The following is an 18,947-nucleotide window of genomic DNA, read 5'->3' as shown; positions in this document are numbered from 1 at the left end:
AAGACATTATTTATTTATGCTCTGTACTGTATTTTTATATTGCTGTTTAAAAGTCATAAGCTGTACCTCACTTACGAAAGCACGAAATGTTTTACCTACTCCTTATTTACAATGCAATAAAATAACATCCATAGATTTCTGTGCGGAATTTATTTGCCAGTAGCAATTTGCAATTCTCAACCATTCTTTTAAGGCTCTTCATTTTACAAAGCGAATAAAAAGTACAACAATGAAGTGGTGGGTGGCTTTACAGTTGTCAAGGATACGCCTCTCCACTGGAGACGGGCATTCCCACACACCCGGGCACTGAGTGTAGCCTGTGACCCCTCAGCACCACACGGGACCCACAAGCCAGTGAAGGACGGGTGGCTGGGAGAGAAAAGTGAGGTAATCGCCCCCCGATCAGCGATTTTCTTCTGGGAGGGAAAGAAAGAGGTGGCAGAGAAATATGTAATTTGAGCAAATATTCGGCAATTACCATTTGTTGCCTTGATGTGTTTTTAGTCATAATATTTAAGATTATTTTGATGGCTTAAATTACATTAAAAGGCAAGAAATGTTTATGTCAATCAAAAGGCAATATTTTTCCTGGCTGTTTTGGCTCAGTTGGTTGGAGCATCCTCCCATACACCAACAGGTGGCAACCAAATCTCAGTCTCTCTCAAACTCTCCCTCCCTCCCTCCTCCCCTCCCCTGCCCTCCCTCTCTTCCCCCTGCCTTTCTCTGCCAAAAAATATATAAAAAGGGGGGCAACATTTTACTAAGCTCATAAAGTACTGCTCTTGCGCATCTATCAGCCGCCCACTGGCTGAATCAGGACGGTCTGGTGGAGGTCACCAGGGTCACATACTATAAAGGCATCTCTATTCCTTAGCAGTAACATGTGTATCTCAAGCAAACCTGTGAACAGAACCATGAAACCCTGGGCTCGGGTTGGTGATATCTCTGCCCCCATTCTGGGTCAGCTAGTCCTATTTTTTAAGCAAAAACAATGGCATTTTCACTTTTTCCAAACTGTCACAGGTTACAGGTGTCACCAGCCCTCATTCCCAAATCAGGAAAGGGCAACACCAGAACTTCACTTCTCGAGAATGGACCAAACAACCCCACTGACAGGTATGCAAAAGACGGCACAGCTCAAAATGTTGGCAATTATGGCCATGAGACAGATGTAAACAAAAGGACCTCTTAAATGGTACAAACTTTATAGTGATATTTAGGATCAAATTAAGTCCCAATTAAGGAACGTAGCAGATTAGGTAATGTCTAAGTAATTCACTAAACACATAGCATTTAACATCTATTAGAAAGTATTCCCATTACTCACCCCTAAAAGCTGATATCTTATAGTTGTGTTGAATACCAGCAACTATATCCTTCCAAAAATCAAATGTTTTCTGACCATTGTTCTGCTATAAAAAAAAAAAAATCCAAATGTCACATATATAATAATTCTTTTTTACACATAACAGAAAATACTTGGCAAACAATTACAATATTACTGTATTTGAAAATAGGGACTTATTTTCAGAAAACATACTGGGTTAATAAACTTCTCATTCTTCTAAACATGTTTTAAAAAAATAAAAATCATCCATGAAAATTACTGCTACAAAGATGTGTATACACACACACAACTATATTAATATAACTCATATAACCCAAATAAAATAAAAATTTCCACTCATTAGAAAGCATGAAAATTACAGGATATTTTAAACACAGGCATAAATTTACTGTTATAGCCTCTGAGACATCATAATGTGCTACTCTGTATACAATGGCATCAATGGGACTACAAAGCCTGAAACCTTAAAGCTGGTTACTTAAGAATTCAGTGCACACGTACCTGAATTTCAATATAAAAGAGCAGCAAGTCTCTATAGGAGGCATGAAGGAGATTTCAAGTCCAGAACGTAAATCATTTTTTATTAAGACTTTTTTAAACCAGAAAGCAAGTAAACATTACATTGAAACACACAACCCTACAACCTTTTGCTCCCTTGGAAATAGTAAGCAGTGTTTCCATCTAAACGAAGACCAATTACTAGATATTTGTATCTATTATAAAAACTCCAAAATATTTAAAGACTGATACATTTGCTTGTAGTCACTATGAAACGAGAAACTGACTCTATCTCCTGTTAATAACAATTTCTACAAACACACCAGAACCAATGCTCTACAGAAACTGTCATAAACACATGACGGTAATTCTGAGTAAAAAATAAACCATTACCTGTGTTCTAAAATAAACATGATCACTGTGATTTTAAAAGATAACGTATGCCAAAAGGAAAGTGATTCTGACATAAAGCCAGTTTATGTTCATAGATCTTAAATTCTAAGTATAAGTATACATGCATTAAACTATGCTCAAAATGATTAATTTTAAAATTTCATCTCATTTTCTCTCATTTTATATTATTTAGAATGCTTAAGGACATGTCGAATTTTCTTAATAACCTTTACTTTTTTATTGTTAATAAAACGAAGAAAATATTTTTCCAGATGGAAGTTCTTTTTTTTATTGCTTTAAAAAACCAAGTAAGCATTTACTGAACTGACATTAATCAAAATTTTGCATATTCTCCTTTCCTGTTATTTCCCTTGTCGATTCTACAAGTTGAAAGCAAAATAAAACACTTCTATTCTTCCGTTTCATTTGAAAGCAGTGAGCTTCTATTCCATAACCAGACTACATTATCCGAAGAAGCAAACGGTCGATGCACATTGCTTCTGATCCACCCCTCAAAATATGAAATCTAAAATGGGTGTGTATGCCTTGAGCCACAGAAAACTGAGGCAAGGAACAGGCACAATTTATTTTATTTTTTTATTTTTTGCCGGTGTGAGGTTGGCGGCGCAGGAAACAGTCCCCGGTTTCGGCACCAAATGTTAGGTTAGGTGGCTCAGGAGGCGGCGTAGGAAATAAAGAGAGTCCAGTTAATCAGAAAAGAGAGAAAGGAAAGGCTTTATTCTGCATCCCCGGGCGACCCACGGACCCCAAAGACAGGGCACGTGGATCCACACCAACAGGGAGGGGGGCGCTTTTTTTTATACAGCTGTTCAGTGAGGGCGGGGGAGCATGAGCTGTGGGAGTTCCTGCTGCGGGGGTCGTCACGGTTTCCAGGTGTCCTCATCTGCCTGGTAGCTGACCTGTTAGGAATTCCAGGGCGGGACCGGTATCTGCGTCACCATTTACCTGGTGCCCTGGCCTGTTACGGATTCCAGGAATGGCCCAGTATCTGCGTTACCATTTACCTGGTGCCCTGGCCTGTTACGGATTCCAGGATTGGCCCAGTATCTGCGTTACCATCTGCCTGGCGGGGGCATGCATCAGCTCCTGGACCCCCTTTTGACCTAACAGCTGGCACATGGGACCAGTAGAAAATGCAGAGTTAAAGCCACACTGTAGACTTGAAGATGTCTATGTAAGAATGTTTAAACCTGTAGATATTTTTTATGAGAGTTTATTTGAGCCAAATTGATGACATATGGGGGAACAAGATCGCCAATGCTCTGGAGAATAGAGTTTTGCAACTTCTTTAATGCATTTGAAATTAATGAGGAAACAAGGAAGATTACATGGAGTTGGGAGAAAGCAAGGTGGGGACTGGATTACAGGATAGTTAACAAGGTTATGTGCTCTCTTAAGGGTGGTTACAGTTTATGTCAAAGGTGTGTTAACCTAGATGCACAGAAACAACAGACAGGGCTTGCTTAAGGCCAAGATAAACCTTTCACTAAAAAAATTATATGTGTGGGGCATGTCAACCACCATAACCTGCCCAGTAAGAATGTATGCAGATGCCAAGTTCTATATTTTTCCTTAGACTTTTGCACCCCCTGCTGGAGAACAGGTTTATCCGCCCTGGGGGGAAAAATGGTCACTGCTTATTTAATTTTCCAAAAACATTTTGGCCAAATTCTCTGTGTTTCTTCCTCAGTCTCCTCTGGAACCACAAAGAGGAAATTGAGTAAAATCTCCACTCAAAAGACATATACCGATTTATATGTACATCACAGTTTTCTAAAATATGAAAAAAAAAAGTTTTCACCTTTGTTAAAGAGTCCACCACTCTGGCACACAGAAGAGCTCCTGGCAGGTCAAAGTAGTTATCATAAAAATAATACTTTCCTGAAAAAGAACAAAATTTTAAACTGGGAACAAATTCATGCTGAAATTATTAGAGGGAACATCTCAGACTATTTTTTATTCTTAAGAAAGGTTAGGAAGGGCTTTGCCAGAAATCTAGAGGAAAAGGAAGACGATATCCCACATACATTTCTTCCCCCGCTCTGCTATTCTGTACCACACCACACTCCAGGGCTCTCCCAACCAGACAGTGGGCAGAGTTCATTACGCTGTACATTCTCTTATTTCTTGCCTGTGGCACCTGAGTGACCTGCTGATCCTGATGGCTAGCTGTCCTAAGCACCATAAACCTGTGTATCCTTAGAGCATCACTACCCGGTGTATACTCCTTTTTTCCATCCCCTGCCTCTCCCTTGGTGGGCATTAAGAGATGAAATTCAGTTTAAGAGTTGAATATTGATGTGTCTTGTTTGGAGTCTAATAAACAACTCAGGAGTTTAATGAGAAGGGCTCACAGACTTCCACCCACAAGGCCAGGGGCTGATGTCACTCAACTGTCAAACATGGGCTGGCCTGTGTGCACAGTGAGGCTTAGTCAGCCTTGACCTATTAACTGGGCCAGGCTGCTGTCAATGCTTCTCCCAGCACCAAAACCCTGAGACTGTACTGTATGAAGGCGTCAACGCTCCACCTGCTTACAGAACAGACGGCTCACTGGGAATGAAGTGATTGGTGAGCTCAATAAAGCAAGCCTCTGAATCAAGACCAAGTCCCTTAACCATTAAGCTCTGTACACAGAAATACCTTTCCCCAGGAATCCACTGCCAATACTATTCTCTTTGCAAACTACACACTCTTAGTGATCATGGAACACAGGCACATGAGTGAAACCACTGAGGGGAAGAGAACCATTTATGTTAGCCTAAGTCTCACTTCCGCAGATGAGTGAAATCTCCATTTAAAAATGAGGAAAGTGATGCTAACAGTGGCTTAGGAATGGACCAGATCTCTTTATCCAGCAAGTAACAGAGTCAATATGACCCAGGCCTGGCTCCAAGTTCCTTGTGATTGCCACTACACCAAGCTGTTTCCGCATAATCTACCCGTTTGTGGGAGAAAAAGCTCTAAAGAACTTGCTCTCTGGTAATCGGTTGGTAAGGAAAACCATACTTATGCCAAGTCAACAGCCTGAAAAGGGATTATAAAAAAACATTAGTGCTTGAAATGCCCTAACTATACTGGTAGGGAAAGCACTTCACAACTCTCTATTTAACTCGGAGATAAATAGACTCAATGAATACAAGGAAAGGGCAAGTAAAGAAACATGCTATTTGGCCATATTAATCAACATTTTAAGCCTGCATATCCTGAGAGCATCTGTACTTCTAGGAGTTCACCCTGGATATACTTACGAAACTGAAAACTGTACAATGTGACTGCAGGCTTGTCTGTAATGGCCAACCATCAGACACAACCTCAGTGTCCCCATCAGGGGACTGAGAAAATAAATCGTGATTCAGGCGCTCGATGCCAGCATTTAAAGAATGAGGTATATCCATGTGTGTGCTGATGTGACAGGATCGCTAAGATGTAAGCTACAAAGAGCAAAGTACAGAAAATGTATGATCTCTGTGGTATAATTTAAAAAAAATAAGCTTTGGGAAAGGGGAATTTTGAGGGGCAGGGGTTGGACATAATTTCTCTTCATTTTATTCCTTTCTATATTTTTTAAATCTCCTAAGTATATGATCACATTGTTGTTGTTTTTTTTATGTAAATAAAGTTTAACTGGGTTGTAGAACCACAGGCCATTTTTCTTCTTTTATATATCTCTACACTAAAAAAATAAGTGTACATTTTTCCATTGATTTCTAAAGAGAGTGGAAGGGAGGGGGAGAGACACAGAGAGAAACATCGATTGGTTGCCTCCCGAATGCACCTGACCAGGGCCAGGATCAAGCCTGCAACCAAGGCACGTGCCCTTGACTGGAATTGAACCTGGGACCCTTCAGTCCGTGGGCCGACACTCTATCCACTGGGCCAAACCGGCTGGGTTAGTATTGTTTCTTAAAAGCATTAGCTTCTTAGTATTTTGTAGAAACAACAGGCCTCTGTTATGTCACCGCCTGAGCACCAGGCACCTGGAGTGAAAACAGTTCCCTAACCAACCCAATGAAGAGCAGATAACCTTCCAGGCCATCCTCAGAGGCTCCTGGGCAAATTCAGCACCAGAAGAAGCTGCTGATTCCCCCTGGAGAATGGGCAGAGCGGTGAGTACACAGATGGCTCAGAGTAGGCGAATGTCCTTTGACAGCTGGGAAATACTTTATTCTTTAAAACACTCCCCGTTACTGAATGGATGTCAGAACTTAGCTGAGTGCCTCGCTTCTCTGGGTTATTTACCACCACCTGTACCTAGAGAGACAACAATTCTCCATCCTCCCGTGACTAAAAGGCTATCTGCCCATTTATCTTCCGCTAGTTATTCTGAGCTGACATGTGCGAAAGCATGTGAAGTCTCGGCATTGCCTATCAACTTACTTTATCAAGAATACCCATACTTCCTGCAATTTTCATCTCTCCACAAAAACAAAGCTCTCAAAAGACTGCAAATGTAACAAAGAAAAGAAACACAACCAAGATAAGGACTAACTATTTCCAGGTTATTACATTTTCTAAAGGAGAACAGATGCATTTCAAAACTGGAGTGTGGGAGAAAATGGCAAAAAAATTTAGGAAAAATGAAAAACCAGTAATCATGACTTTTAATAAGGTCTGGTTATAACAATGTTTTACTTTATGCACATCTATGTCTGTAAAAAATTTCTGAAAAATCTTTCCATGTGTACCCATGGTGAAGCTCTTTAAAGACTGGAAAAAAAAATGCATACAATCATTTAAAATAAAGAAAAAGAAAAGATGAAGGGAAAAGATACTATAACTGGCAGTAAAAAGGAAAATTCTAGCCTGGCCAGCATGGCTCAGTGGTTGAGCGTCGACCTATGAACCGAATCATGGTTCGATTCCTGGTTAGGGCACATGCCTGGTGATGCGGGCTCGAACCCTAGTGTGTGGCGTGCAAGAGGCAGCTGATCGATGATTCTCTCTCATGATTTATGTTTCTATCTCTCTCTCTCTCTCCTTCTCCCTTTCTCTCTGAAATCAATAAAAATATATATATTTTTTAAAAAACTAAAGGAAAACTTTAGAAAAGAGAAAGAAGTGAGGATGGAGAAATAAAAGTAAGGACTGGGCCCATAACAAACTGATAAAAATACAGATTGCTAAGGGATGTATTACTCTTAAGTGCTAGTCTTTTTCCTCTAGATCAGGGGTCCTCAAAATACGGCCCGCGGGCCACATGCAAATACAAATATTGTATTTGTTCCTGTTTTGTTTTTTTACTTCAAAATAAGATATGTGCAGTGTGCATAGGAATTTGTTCATAGTTTTTTTAAAAACTATAGTCCGGCCCTCCAACAGTCTGAGGGACAGTGAACTGGCCCCCTGTTTAAAAAGTTTGAGGACCCCTGCTCTAGAACAAGTGCTAGGAGTATCAACAAAACCTTAATTAACATAGAACCACTGCCAAAGAGAAATCAGACATACGTGGAAGAGAAATACATCCTATTTCTATAAAACCGCAGTTGCTTCCTTGTACGTCATGCCCAGCAGGACACGAGAAAGGCCTTCTTCATGTCTTCGTGTAGCAGGTTCAGGGTCCAAAAGAAAAGGAGAGGGGATGGCAGTGCTGTCCACGTGAGACATACCTGATCGGAGAGCCATCCCAGTGTCAGACATGAAGTACTTCCACTCCTTCCCGCCGTACTCCTTGGCCAGCTCCTCGGGGGCCAGCATCCTGGTGCCGTGGCTGGCCCTGGTTTGGGGAGATGAGGGACACTGCTCATCAATGGCTCCCTTGAACACCCCGCCCTCCAGCCTTGCTATTGTGGATCCCTTCTAAAATTAACAGAAGTTTTATTTGTTTCTGTTTTCAATTGAATGACTTCCCCATTTAGGAATCTGGAAGGCATTTCTCTTGACAGCTCTAGCTCTTCATTCATCCACCAACGAGCAAGTGATCAGTAGCAGCTCACAATGTGGACCTATAACACAGAAACTATAAACTATAATCTCTCTGGAAGGAATATGACACAACCCTTTCCTAAGAAATGGCCATATAACTGTGAAGATAAGATGAAGCTAACGGGAACAATTAAAAAAAACAACTGTGTGGACTGGGTCAGGGAGCAGGAGAGAGAAAGCAGCAGGTAGGAGAGTTAGCGTGTGAGCTGCACCAGGTCCGCAGGAGAGGTGGGAGGAGCCTGGCACCGGGGGTGGCCAGCTTGTGGGCACAGGAGACTGTGAAGATGAGCGAGCATCCTGCCCCTTCAAGGACATAACGTAGCTAAAAATACAATGGATGGCAGTGAGATAAATGTGACAAAACTTGGACCAGCAAGACAGGATGTAGCTATTTCCTGTGCTCACAATATTGCCCTTGCATCAGTTGGTCCGGAGGAAAGCCTCATAGCCTATAGAGAAACAGCTGATATGTAGTTTATTATGAGACATAATAATGCTAGAGAGTATCATTTTTCTTTGCTTGGGGTTATGATAGCAAAGCAAAATTAAGGGAGAAAGAAACGGAGGAAAAATCACAAATAGGTTCCTTTTTGTAAGGAGGTTAATGTTTTAGAAAGTGATATGTAGCAATGGGAGAATCCTGAGTGGGAACTATGATAAGACAAGGAAGCTCCTATATTCAATGGAAGCAGGCATCAAGGAGAAAAGCTCAGCTCAGGAGAAGCTGCAGGGCAGCTAGAACTTGAATGGAGAGGGTCAGACTTGCAGGAGGGGTTTGGGGAGGGGAGATGAACTGACATAACAATGAAAGAAAGAAGCAAAACTGTGGATGCTTTCCATTCTTTAACTCAAGGATTTGAGATAGACAAGTGCCTTGTGCTAAAATGATAGCAAAGTTAAAGGTCAAAGTCAAAGCTGCCCTGTGTGTATGTATGTAAATATAGATATAGACACATGCATACATACACTCTATCTCTGTTGCCCAAGGAAAAACATGCAAATGAGTAACAAAATAATCAGAAGTGGGGCCACGCCAACAGCTGTAGCTAGAGGCACCTTAAGGGAAAGTTGGGGGAGAGCAAGAATTTGTGATGTGCAAAAAAATACGGTATATCAAAAGGGAGAGTATGTATAAGAAGTAACCTGCTCTGAGCACCCTCTCCTTGGACTCTTAGTATAAACTAGAGGCCCGGTGCACAGATTGCAAGAGGGCACAGGCTAGGCTGAGGGACCCCACTGGTGCACGATCAGGGCCTGGAAGGGACCACAGGAGGGCTCCAGGGCGTGTCCAGCCCATCTCACCCAGTCCTGATTGGCCAGACCCCAGCAGCAAGCTAACCTACTGGTCAGAGCATCTGCCCCCTGGTGGTCAGTGCGTGTCATAGTAACTGCTCAAATGGTCGAACAAACAGTCGGACACTTAGCATATTAGGCTTTTATTATATAGGATAATAAATCGCACAGCTGCATGGCCATGCTGACATACTGTACTATCAGCATTGGGGGAAAGATAGATGCTCACTCCGTGATCCCTCTCTAAGGCTCAGAGCAGTGACAGCAACTGCTTCTCAAATGCGTGCCCTACTTTTACCAACACTCAAAGGGTTGGACTCACCCTGAAAGGAGGGAAGGAAAGGGAGGCAGCAGTGAGTGCAGGAGAGACTGAGGAAGATTTGAACAGTCTGAAAAACCTTCCAGAAGGAGCTGGGATACCACAGAATCCTGCATGATGGGGGCAAATTTGGATAAATGGAGGAAGAGAAGTGTGCACAGACCATAAACTCCTATCCCATATCCATTCTCTCCTTCGACCTTAATAAAAATAAGTCCTACTTTATTCCAGGTACCTATGTACCCACCTAACACAATGTAATTCCTAAGCTCCTTTGCAGTAGGGGTGGGCATTGATGGGAAGCAAGTTATTAACGTTCTACTGTATTTCCTGCAAATATTTCTGAGCTAAATTTAAAGAAACTAGATGTTGAAGCCTAATGCTCAGATTTGTTATTTAAATGGCTCAAAGGATTCATACAAAGACATGCAGGCACACAGATGATCTATCATCTGACTAAAATAATGATCTTATTTAACTACTAGTGGCCCGGTGCACGAATTTGTGCACATTGAAAGGAAATTAATTAGAAGAAATATTTTAATATTGCTATTCACCTTTTCTCTATAATAGAAATGTCAACCAAATTCACAATCAACAATAACAGATTGAAACACACGCATGCGATTGGTGCCAGTGAGAGCTTTATATGTATCGTGCATGTGCGAGTCAACTTAGCCTTTTATAGATACAGAATAAACTTGCTTAATTAGACCTGGTTTCTGACTTAGCTAAACTTTTTCCAGCCCAGTGAAGCACCCCAACTTCTCTTTCAGGTAATTGTCAGCAACGCAGCAGTAAATATCAACACGAAGCAAATTATTATTGTAGATACCGCAGGGAGAACAAAGGGTAAAATATTTAACTGCAGCAGTGTTTGACTATATTCTGTGCAGTAAGAAAATCTGAAGTCATTTTCAAGGTCCACTATTTCTTGCTTCTTTTCAGTTGGGTCAAGTTTCTAAATCTCCATTTTCCGGCTAATGAAAAGAAAATAGGATTCCACCAAGTTTCCTATCTACCTACTCCAGGACTTCTGTGAGGATCAAATGAGATGAGGCACGGGAAAACGCTTCACAGACATTTGGTTAAAGTGTAAAATGTTTCCACCTGTGTTCCTGGGCTGAAGAAACTCCAAGGAGGCTAGTCGCTAGGGAGAGGAAGCCGGGCGTTGCTATGTGATGTCATTACCCAGATGCCCACTAAGCATATTAGCTATATATATATATATATATATATATATATATCTTAACAATAAAATATTACAGAGTAATAAGTGTCCTGAAAAGAGTAAAGTCTCGACTTCACAACTACATTTTATTACCTGAGGACGGTGCCATTATCTGCAAGTTTAATGAAGTTTCCATCTTCCAGATCCAAGGCCAAGCCCTTGCAACTAAAACAGAAATGTTTGATTCCCAATCAATTCATGCATTTACCTAACTCAAAAGATAATAATTTATATTTTCAAAAAGTCACAATGCAAAAAAGGCATTCTCCCATCCAGGGGAATGATGCGTTAATCATACAGTTAAGAATATCCAAGAACTCTAAAATTAAATATCATCCACAGAGAAAGTATATAAAGAAAACTGTTATGTGAACAAACGGACAGCATGTTTACTTTCTAAAATTCTTAAGCTTTTAAAAAGAGAAATACAAACTCAAAGAGAAGAAAAAATGAACCTCATTGCATGTCTCTGTTAAAAAGTGAAAATGGTGCCCTGGCTCGGTGGCTCAGGTGGTTGGAGCATTTTCCTGAACACTAAAAGGGTGTAGGTTCAATTCCCGGTCAGGGCAGATACTTAGGTTGTGGGTTTGATTCCCAATTGGGGAGTGTCTGGGAGGCAACCGATCCATGTTTCTCTCTCACATCGATGTTTCTTTCTCTCTCTCTCTCTCCCGCTTCCTTTCTCTCTTAAAAAAAAAAAAAATCAATGAAAAACACATCCTTGGGTGAGGATTTTTTAAAAAGTGAAAATGTTTTTATTAAATAACACACACACACACACACACACACACATTCATATTCTGCAAGTTCAGATCTTAGCCAGAGTCTTTCCTTACTCTTTAGAATTTGCCTTAACTTAGGTCAGGTTATAAAACTAGCCCTCTGGGGGGCTAAAAGAAAGTCAAATATTAAGTTTGGGGAGAAAAATGGATACAGATTCATTATTATAAATAATAAAAGCAAGGAGTTATAATTGCTAACAAATACCAAGGGAATTAAACAAAAAAAGGCAGGTACTTTAGAAGTATGATTTACTTGGGTCCACAGTAAAATTTCCAGAGTCAGCAGATTCATATAGTAAAATGTTTCTGCTTCTCCTTTACAAAAGGGATTGAATAACAAAGGGCTAACCAAACATTGGAGGGACGCATAACGGAGGAACATCGTTGCTTTAGGATTTTTCACGTGTTTTAGGATTATTATTAATTTTCAACTAAACAATGTAAAGTGGTCTAACAGGCTTATCGTTTGGTTTTGTCATCTAAATGAGGAAGAAAGACAAAGGAAGCCTTGAGAATCCTAACCCAGAAAGGGAATAAGAGTCTTAGACAAAGGAATGTCTGTCCAATTACAGAAAAACCAAATGCCCTAATTCAGATACTTATCCAAAACCTGACTCTTCTTCTCCTATACTTCTGTATTTGAAGAGCAATAAAACAAAACTTCTTAAAAGATAAAATTTTAGAGATAGCTCTTAAAACCTCCAAAACTCTTAATAATGACAAATTTAACCACGTGAAAATATCCACATTAGTCACATGCCCTCTTGGCTTGTTTTCATATTTGAGTCTAAACTTAAAGTAGAAAGGACATTCATTCATTAAACATAACATTTTTTAGTAGAGAAGGCATTTTGTCCTTTGACTCAATTTCACATTTCACTTTCTGCCTCCATAGAAGAGGAGGCATTAAAGTTTTATCAGCAACAATCAGAAATCAGAAGGGACGTGCAAACCTTAAAAACAAGGACCTACCAGAAGTCCCAGTCCTCTGGAGTCACAGTGAGCAATTCCTTGTCATATCCTTTCTCCTTGACCAGGAACTGAGCAAAGCTATCATAAATGAGCTGTAGACAAAGGGAAAGAAAAAAGAGAGGTTAAATATAAAATTCACTATTCATTCTGAATTTCACAGACCTGAAGACGGGATGGAATCACTCACGGGGCAGTGGGAGAAGGGAAGATCTTAATTATAAAGCTCTTCAGTTTAATGCCCTTCACAAGCCATTAAACCAGGGGTCCTCAAACTACGGCCCTCGGGCCACATGCAAATACAAATATTGTATTTGTTCCCGTTTTGTTTTTTTACTTCAAAATAAGATATGTGAAGTATGCATATGAATTTGTTCATAGTTTTTTTAAAAACTATAGTCCGGCCCTCCAACGGTCTGAGGGACAGTGAACTGGACCCCTGTTTAAAAAGTTTGAGGACCCCTGCATTAAACCACCCCTACGAGCCCCCTAGTACCTGTAGTGTCTTTTTTTTTTTCCCTCCAAAATTGTACCAGTATCAGTATACAATTATACAACCAAGGACAATTACTCATCTTTCTCCTGAATTCCAAGGGAATGGAGATCATTAAGACTTGGCAAAGCGCCCTGACCGGTTTGACTCAGTGGATAGAGCGTAGGCCTGCGGACTGAAGGGCCCCAGGTTCGATTCCGGTCAAGGGCATGTGCCTTGGTTGCAGGCACATCCCCATTAGGGGGTGTGGTGTGCAGGAGGCAGCTGATCGATGTTTCTTTCTCATCGATGTTTCTAACTCTCTATCCCTCTCCCTTCTTCTCTGTAAAAAATCAATAAGAATATATTAAAAAAAAAAAAAGACTTGGCAAGCTTTATAAACTTATTCAACACATGTCGGAGACAATAAACATATTGAGCACTTTATGATTACATCTATGCTTGGTGCAGCCTTGCCGAAAGGCCCCACCTCAGGTGATAAAGTTAATTCTTGTACCAGGGCCACAAAGTGGAGGTTGTCCCAGTGGCCCAGCCCACGTCACAAAGCTAAAGCTAAGTGTTCTCTGCTTCTCCTCTGTAGTCACCTTCATTTGGAAGAAATATTGTTAAAAACCACTGTCATGTTAGAGCCAAAAAAAGACAAAAGACAAAAAAGACCTAGAGCAGTGGTTCTCAACCTTCCTAATGCTGCGACCCTTTAATACATTTCCTCATGTTGTGGTGACCCCCAATTTCATTGTTACAAATTGGACATAATTAAAGCATAGTGATTAATCACAAAAACAGTATGTAATTATATATGTGTTTTCCGATGGTCTTAGGCGACTCCTGTGAAAGGGTCGTTCGACCCCCAAAGGGGTCACGACGCACAGGTTGAGAACCGCTGACCTAGAGGAAGTAGTGGCCAAAGAATCAAGTAGTAAAGAAAAACCACCCAGAGCTTTGTCTACAGCTCACCTATAATAGCTTTGCTCAGCCCGCACTTACGGGGAACACACCTGTAAGGAAACCTAGCATATACCAATCGCAATCCTCCAACTCCGGTTTAGCTTACCTTACCTGTCAGCCTTATAAGGGAATCCCTGACCTCCTGGCCAGTCATGTTCTGTTTCTGTGTTGCCTCCTCTAATGCTCTCTCAGCTCACTCTTGCCCAAAATCCTTCTGGGGGAGCGGTCCACTGCTGGGGAGGCACTGTACCCCAACCCATGGATTGTTTTCTCTTGATTACAGGACATCAAATGGGTTACCTACTTGTTTCAGTCTTGTAATTTGACATAAAGGTGTCTCAAAGAGAAATACACATGGGAACCAGGCAGGTGATTCCCGAGGAGGAATCTGCAACCTCCATCAGGTACAGGAAATACCTCTCATTTTTCCACCATAAGAAAAACAGGAAAAAGAGCAACAGAAGCCTCTGGAAGCAAGCACAGAGCAGCAAAGCAACAAAAACGCTTTGCTGGTCGTTGACAGATCTGATTTCTCACCAACAACGAAATCCCAGCTTTGGGAGTGAAATATCTGTTTTGTCTTTAAAGAGCCGGCTGAATGTTCCAAGAACTGTGCATACCAAACAGAAAGCAGGCAAAAGGTGGATGGAGGTCTACATCAGCCCCAACCCATTCTCCCTCAGAATGTTCTTGGGCCAGCATCACATGCACTTGAACCTGAGGGAGACCGTGGTCGGGGGCCAGACTCAGCCGTGTGTAGGAGGACACACTGAGCGGCCTGACCCTCTACAGATGCTAAGCCAAGACACGGTTAGACAGCATGGGATGGCACGGGGGAAGCAAGGACAGGCAGGCAAAGGAGTGGGAGAAGGCCTCCCTGAAGTGATGTTTTCACCGACATCTGCAAGAGGAGCACTCAGGTGGGAGAATCCAGAGGGGAGGGGACACGTTTAGGGGGTACGTGGCTGAAGTTAGGGGCTAAGGTATGAATGTCAGGAAATGAGTGCGGGGAGAGCAAAGGCTCTTGGTCAAATAGAGCTACTCAGTGTGGCAAAGCTAATAAAGGCACTATAAATGCACCCCATGCCATGTAGTGTGGCCTTTATCCAGGTCAATGTAAATCGACACACGTTATGTCAACACTACGGATCAACAGTTCTCCACCCTGTTGGTGATTCACAACTACAGGTGACGGTTCCTAAAACCACCCAGAAATTCCAAGCCTATAGGACAGAGTGGGATTCCTGAAGCCCACAGATGACTGAACACTACTCCTTTAGCTGCTATATAGATTTTCATTCAATCATTCCAAAATATCAATGCACATGTACTGAGTCATTCTGAAGTGCAACATACTAAGGACCATAAAACACACACACACACATGATCCTGCCTGCAAGAAACCAGTGCCATGGGATTAACGGATGTAAAGAGCTTAGAGCTGTGCCTGGCATACAAGTAAATTCAACTTAGTTATTGCTATTCTTATCAGTCACGTAGCGGTTTTAAAAAGGGCCCTGACTTACAGCATTGGCCCATTTTCAAGGTATACATCCTCCCACCTTGGTCAGTTTCAGTGGACCAAAATAAATCATACTTCTGCCCTAGGAACTGTTTCCCCTGCCCGATCGTGCACAATTTGTCCTTCCCTCCCCCCTTTTCTTCTGTAACCCTCTCTCAAACTTGACTACCGGCTGGGCTCCACCAGCCCGTGCCCACTGCACCCACCGGATGGGACCCAGGGATGCTAGACTTGCCTCTGGTCAAGGCACTTTATCCCGTTTTGGACAGCGCTTCTCACCCCCGTGGCAATACTGACGACTAACATGCTTCCAATGGGGTCAGGCTCCTTCCTGAGACAAGGAGCCCTTTCTCAGGCTGCCAATACAGGCACCCATAGCTGTGTTTCTTCCCTCTCAGAGGAGACACTTCTGTAACAGGAGACAATGGGGTCAACGTGCAGGGAGAAGCAGAGAACACTGGTGCTGAGGAAAGCAGGGGACCCTGTGCCTCTGAAACCCCTCGCCACAGGGGACCCCAACCTTTCAGTACTCAGCTCACTGCAAGGCCACTTGAAGGCCTGAGTGTTACCTGTGTATCCCCAACTTCACTACAGTGTTCAGCCCACGGCAGGCCCTTCACGAAAGATTTCTAAACCCAACAGGCTCCAAAGCACACTAGGTTACTGGTTCCAACCTTTAAGCATCACATACATTTGAGGTGCGTAGTAAAGAATCCTTGTCTTTAAGGATCTTGTATTCTAAAATCTTATGCTCGCACATGCATAATTTTGGCTCTAACATGACAGTGGTTTTTAACAATATTTCTCCCAAATGAAGGTGACTACAGAGGAGATGCAGAAAATGTGAACCAGGAGGGGGTTTTAAAGACACAGAGGGAAGAAAAATATGAACCAAAGACCTAGAGGCCTAGCTGGTGAGGCTCAGAGATTGAGCCTCGACCTATGAACCAGGAGGTTACTGTTCAATTCCCCGTTAGGGCACATGCCCAGGTTACGGGCTTGATCCCCAATGGGGGATGTACAGGAGGCGGCCGATCATTGATGTTTCTATCTCTCTCTCTATAAAATCAATAAAAATATATGTAAAAAAAGACCTAGAGGAAGTAGTGGCCAAAGAATCAAGTAGTAAAGAAAAGCCTTCTTAACTGTCAATATAAGTAAGGGAACATCTGTACAGAGGGAAAGCAGAGAAGTATAGTAGAGGAACAGCACACTATTTTTGCTTAGCATCTGTGCATAGAAAACTCAAGTGATTCCAGCTCCTTTTCGACCTCTGACGGGTACCTGCATTGCTCATTGGGACACTTACCTCACCGCAGTGTGGAGCCTGGGCGATGTCTGCACCAACGGCCTAGAGCTCTACTCATAACTGGGTGAGGCTTTAAAGTGCTTTGGGTGGTAACCATAAAAGCAACAGTTGTACATGCCAGACAAGTGGAATTTACCTGTATGCCAGCACTGCTCTAAGCATTATACATCTATTACCTATCCAACCTTTGTAACAACCTTGTGAAGTAAATCCAGTTATTGGTCCCATTTTACAGATGGGGAAACTGAGAATAGACACAGATTAAGACGCAGAACTAGTAACAGAGGAGCTGGTAGACTGGCTGCAGAGTCCTTGCTTGGAAACACTGTGCTCTTAACTAATTTTTTTTCTGTTTGGGTGTGTAGATCTTTGACCAAAAAACAAACAAAAAAACATCAAAAAAAAAATCTGCTAGTTTTTCACAATGTTTTGTGAAAATCAAAGGAATTGGGGGGGGCATTAGGGTACAGGTGTGGAGTCACACATACTCCACTTCCCCCTCCCTTCCAAAGCACAGTGAGGACCCACACTTCACTGGCTGTCGTTAGGATTAAACTTATTCAAGGTGCATGGAGCACGTAGTAGGTGTGCGATGGTTATTTTCTTCTCTTGGTGGAAAGCAAAATTAGGGCTAAGATATCTTAGTGACTTGTTGGCTAATGTTCCTTCCAATAAGCAATCTGTCCCTGACGGCGGTGCTAAAAACTGACAGGTGGTCGCGTGGACGTGCGAAAGGAAAAATGCTGCCGAGGAAGATCCAAGCCCTTAGCCGGGCGACGGCGGCTGCGGCGGCGGCGGCGCGCTGCTGGTGCCCGAAATGACTTGCAGACAAGTCCCAAGGCCTGGGATCTGCAGAGGACACCCCAGTTCCCCTAGCCCCGCCCTTCCTCTGCCCTAGGAACTGTTTCCCCTGCCCGATCGTGCACCGTTTGTCCTTCCTTCCCCCCCTTTTCTTCCGAAACCCTCTCTCAAACTTGACTACCGGCAGCCCGTGCCCACCGCCCCGGAGGGGACCCGGGGATGCTTCCGCGCAAAGGCGCGGCGGCCGCAGGCCCCCGGCGCTCGCCGCCCGAACGGGGAGGAAACTCCAGCCCCGGCAGCTATGGAGGCGGCGCTCCGTGCGCCCGACCCCTCGCGCCACTCACCGGGGCGCTCTCGGGCAGGTTGTAGCGACACAGAGTGTGGTCCAGGTCGAAGCCGACCACGTCGCAGGCGGCCAGGGAGAAGTGCTGAGCCATGGCGGCGCGGGGAGGACCGCAGGCGCCTCGGTGCCGGAGAGCTCGCCGGCCAGACGCTGCGGGACCGGACCGGGCAGGACGCGGCGGGGCGGGGCTGCGTCCGCCCCGGGACGCGGCGAGGCGGCCCGTAGCGCTTCCCGCGCCCGCAAGCACCGCCCCGCCGCGCTCCCCCCGCCCCCGCCGGGCTCCCCCTGCCCCGCCCCTCGCGCGTCCGGCCTCCCCAGCGCCCTGGCGGCCGGTGTGCGGTCGGTCTCTCGCTGCTCATCCCGCAAGCCCGCTCCTGCCCCCAGGATGCCCGAGGGCAGGATGGGACCCGGGGCTGTGCCGCGGCTGCAGGAACGGAGGGTGCAGGTAAGCCCCTTGGCACGTAGCCCTGCCACCAAGTGAACTGGGGCTCCCCTTCCTTTTGAAGGCGCCAGGGAAACAGATCGTAAAGTTAGACTTGAACCAATAGTAGAAGAATATGGAGACGATTTTATCCACTTAGGTTCCTCGGAGGATATTAGTGTTAGCCTAGGACAGTGGTTCCCAAACTTATTTGGCCTACCGCCCCCTTTCCAGAAAAAATATTACTCAGCCCCTGGAAATTAATTTTTTTAAAAATTTTAATAGCAGTTACTCATCGCCCCCAAATGCACCTGTGGCCATCACCGCCCGC

The 18,947-nt window shown here is 43.5% G+C and overlaps 1 protein-coding gene across 3 annotated transcripts in view; it reads right to left on the bottom strand.

The window, feature by feature from the left end:
* NT5DC1 (5'-nucleotidase domain containing 1) overlaps positions 1-18,360 on the bottom strand; it is a 101,671-nt gene extending 83,311 nt beyond the window's left edge. The window contains exons 1-6 of one of the 3 annotated variants that reach the window (XM_070417504.1): positions 18,197-18,360; positions 12,783-12,874; positions 11,122-11,193; positions 7,870-7,976; positions 4,062-4,141; positions 1,328-1,412 (exon numbers count right to left, since the gene is read on the bottom strand). In XM_070417504.1, coding sequence (XP_070273605.1) covers positions 1,328-1,412; positions 4,062-4,141; positions 7,870-7,976; positions 11,122-11,193; positions 12,783-12,874; positions 18,197-18,289 — 529 coding nt within the window. In that variant the 5' untranslated portion in view covers positions 18,290-18,360. The remainder of the gene's footprint in view (positions 1-1,327; positions 1,413-4,061; positions 4,142-7,869; positions 7,977-11,121; positions 11,194-12,782; positions 12,875-18,196) is intronic. The other 2 variants (XM_070417505.1, XM_070417506.1) reach the window with 2 other exon arrangements.
* Between the last annotated feature and the right edge of the window lie 587 nt (positions 18,361-18,947).

Source organism: Myotis yumanensis, unplaced genomic scaffold, assembly GCF_028538775.1.
Source record: "Myotis yumanensis isolate MYYU_CA2020_CCGP unplaced genomic scaffold, mMyoYum1.0.hap1 SCAF_6, whole genome shotgun sequence".
NCBI classification, from domain to species: domain Eukaryota; kingdom Metazoa; phylum Chordata; class Mammalia; order Chiroptera; family Vespertilionidae; genus Myotis; species Myotis yumanensis.
The sequence above is the reverse complement of the archived record's forward strand: the minus strand, read 5'-3'. Positions and strand labels throughout refer to the sequence as shown.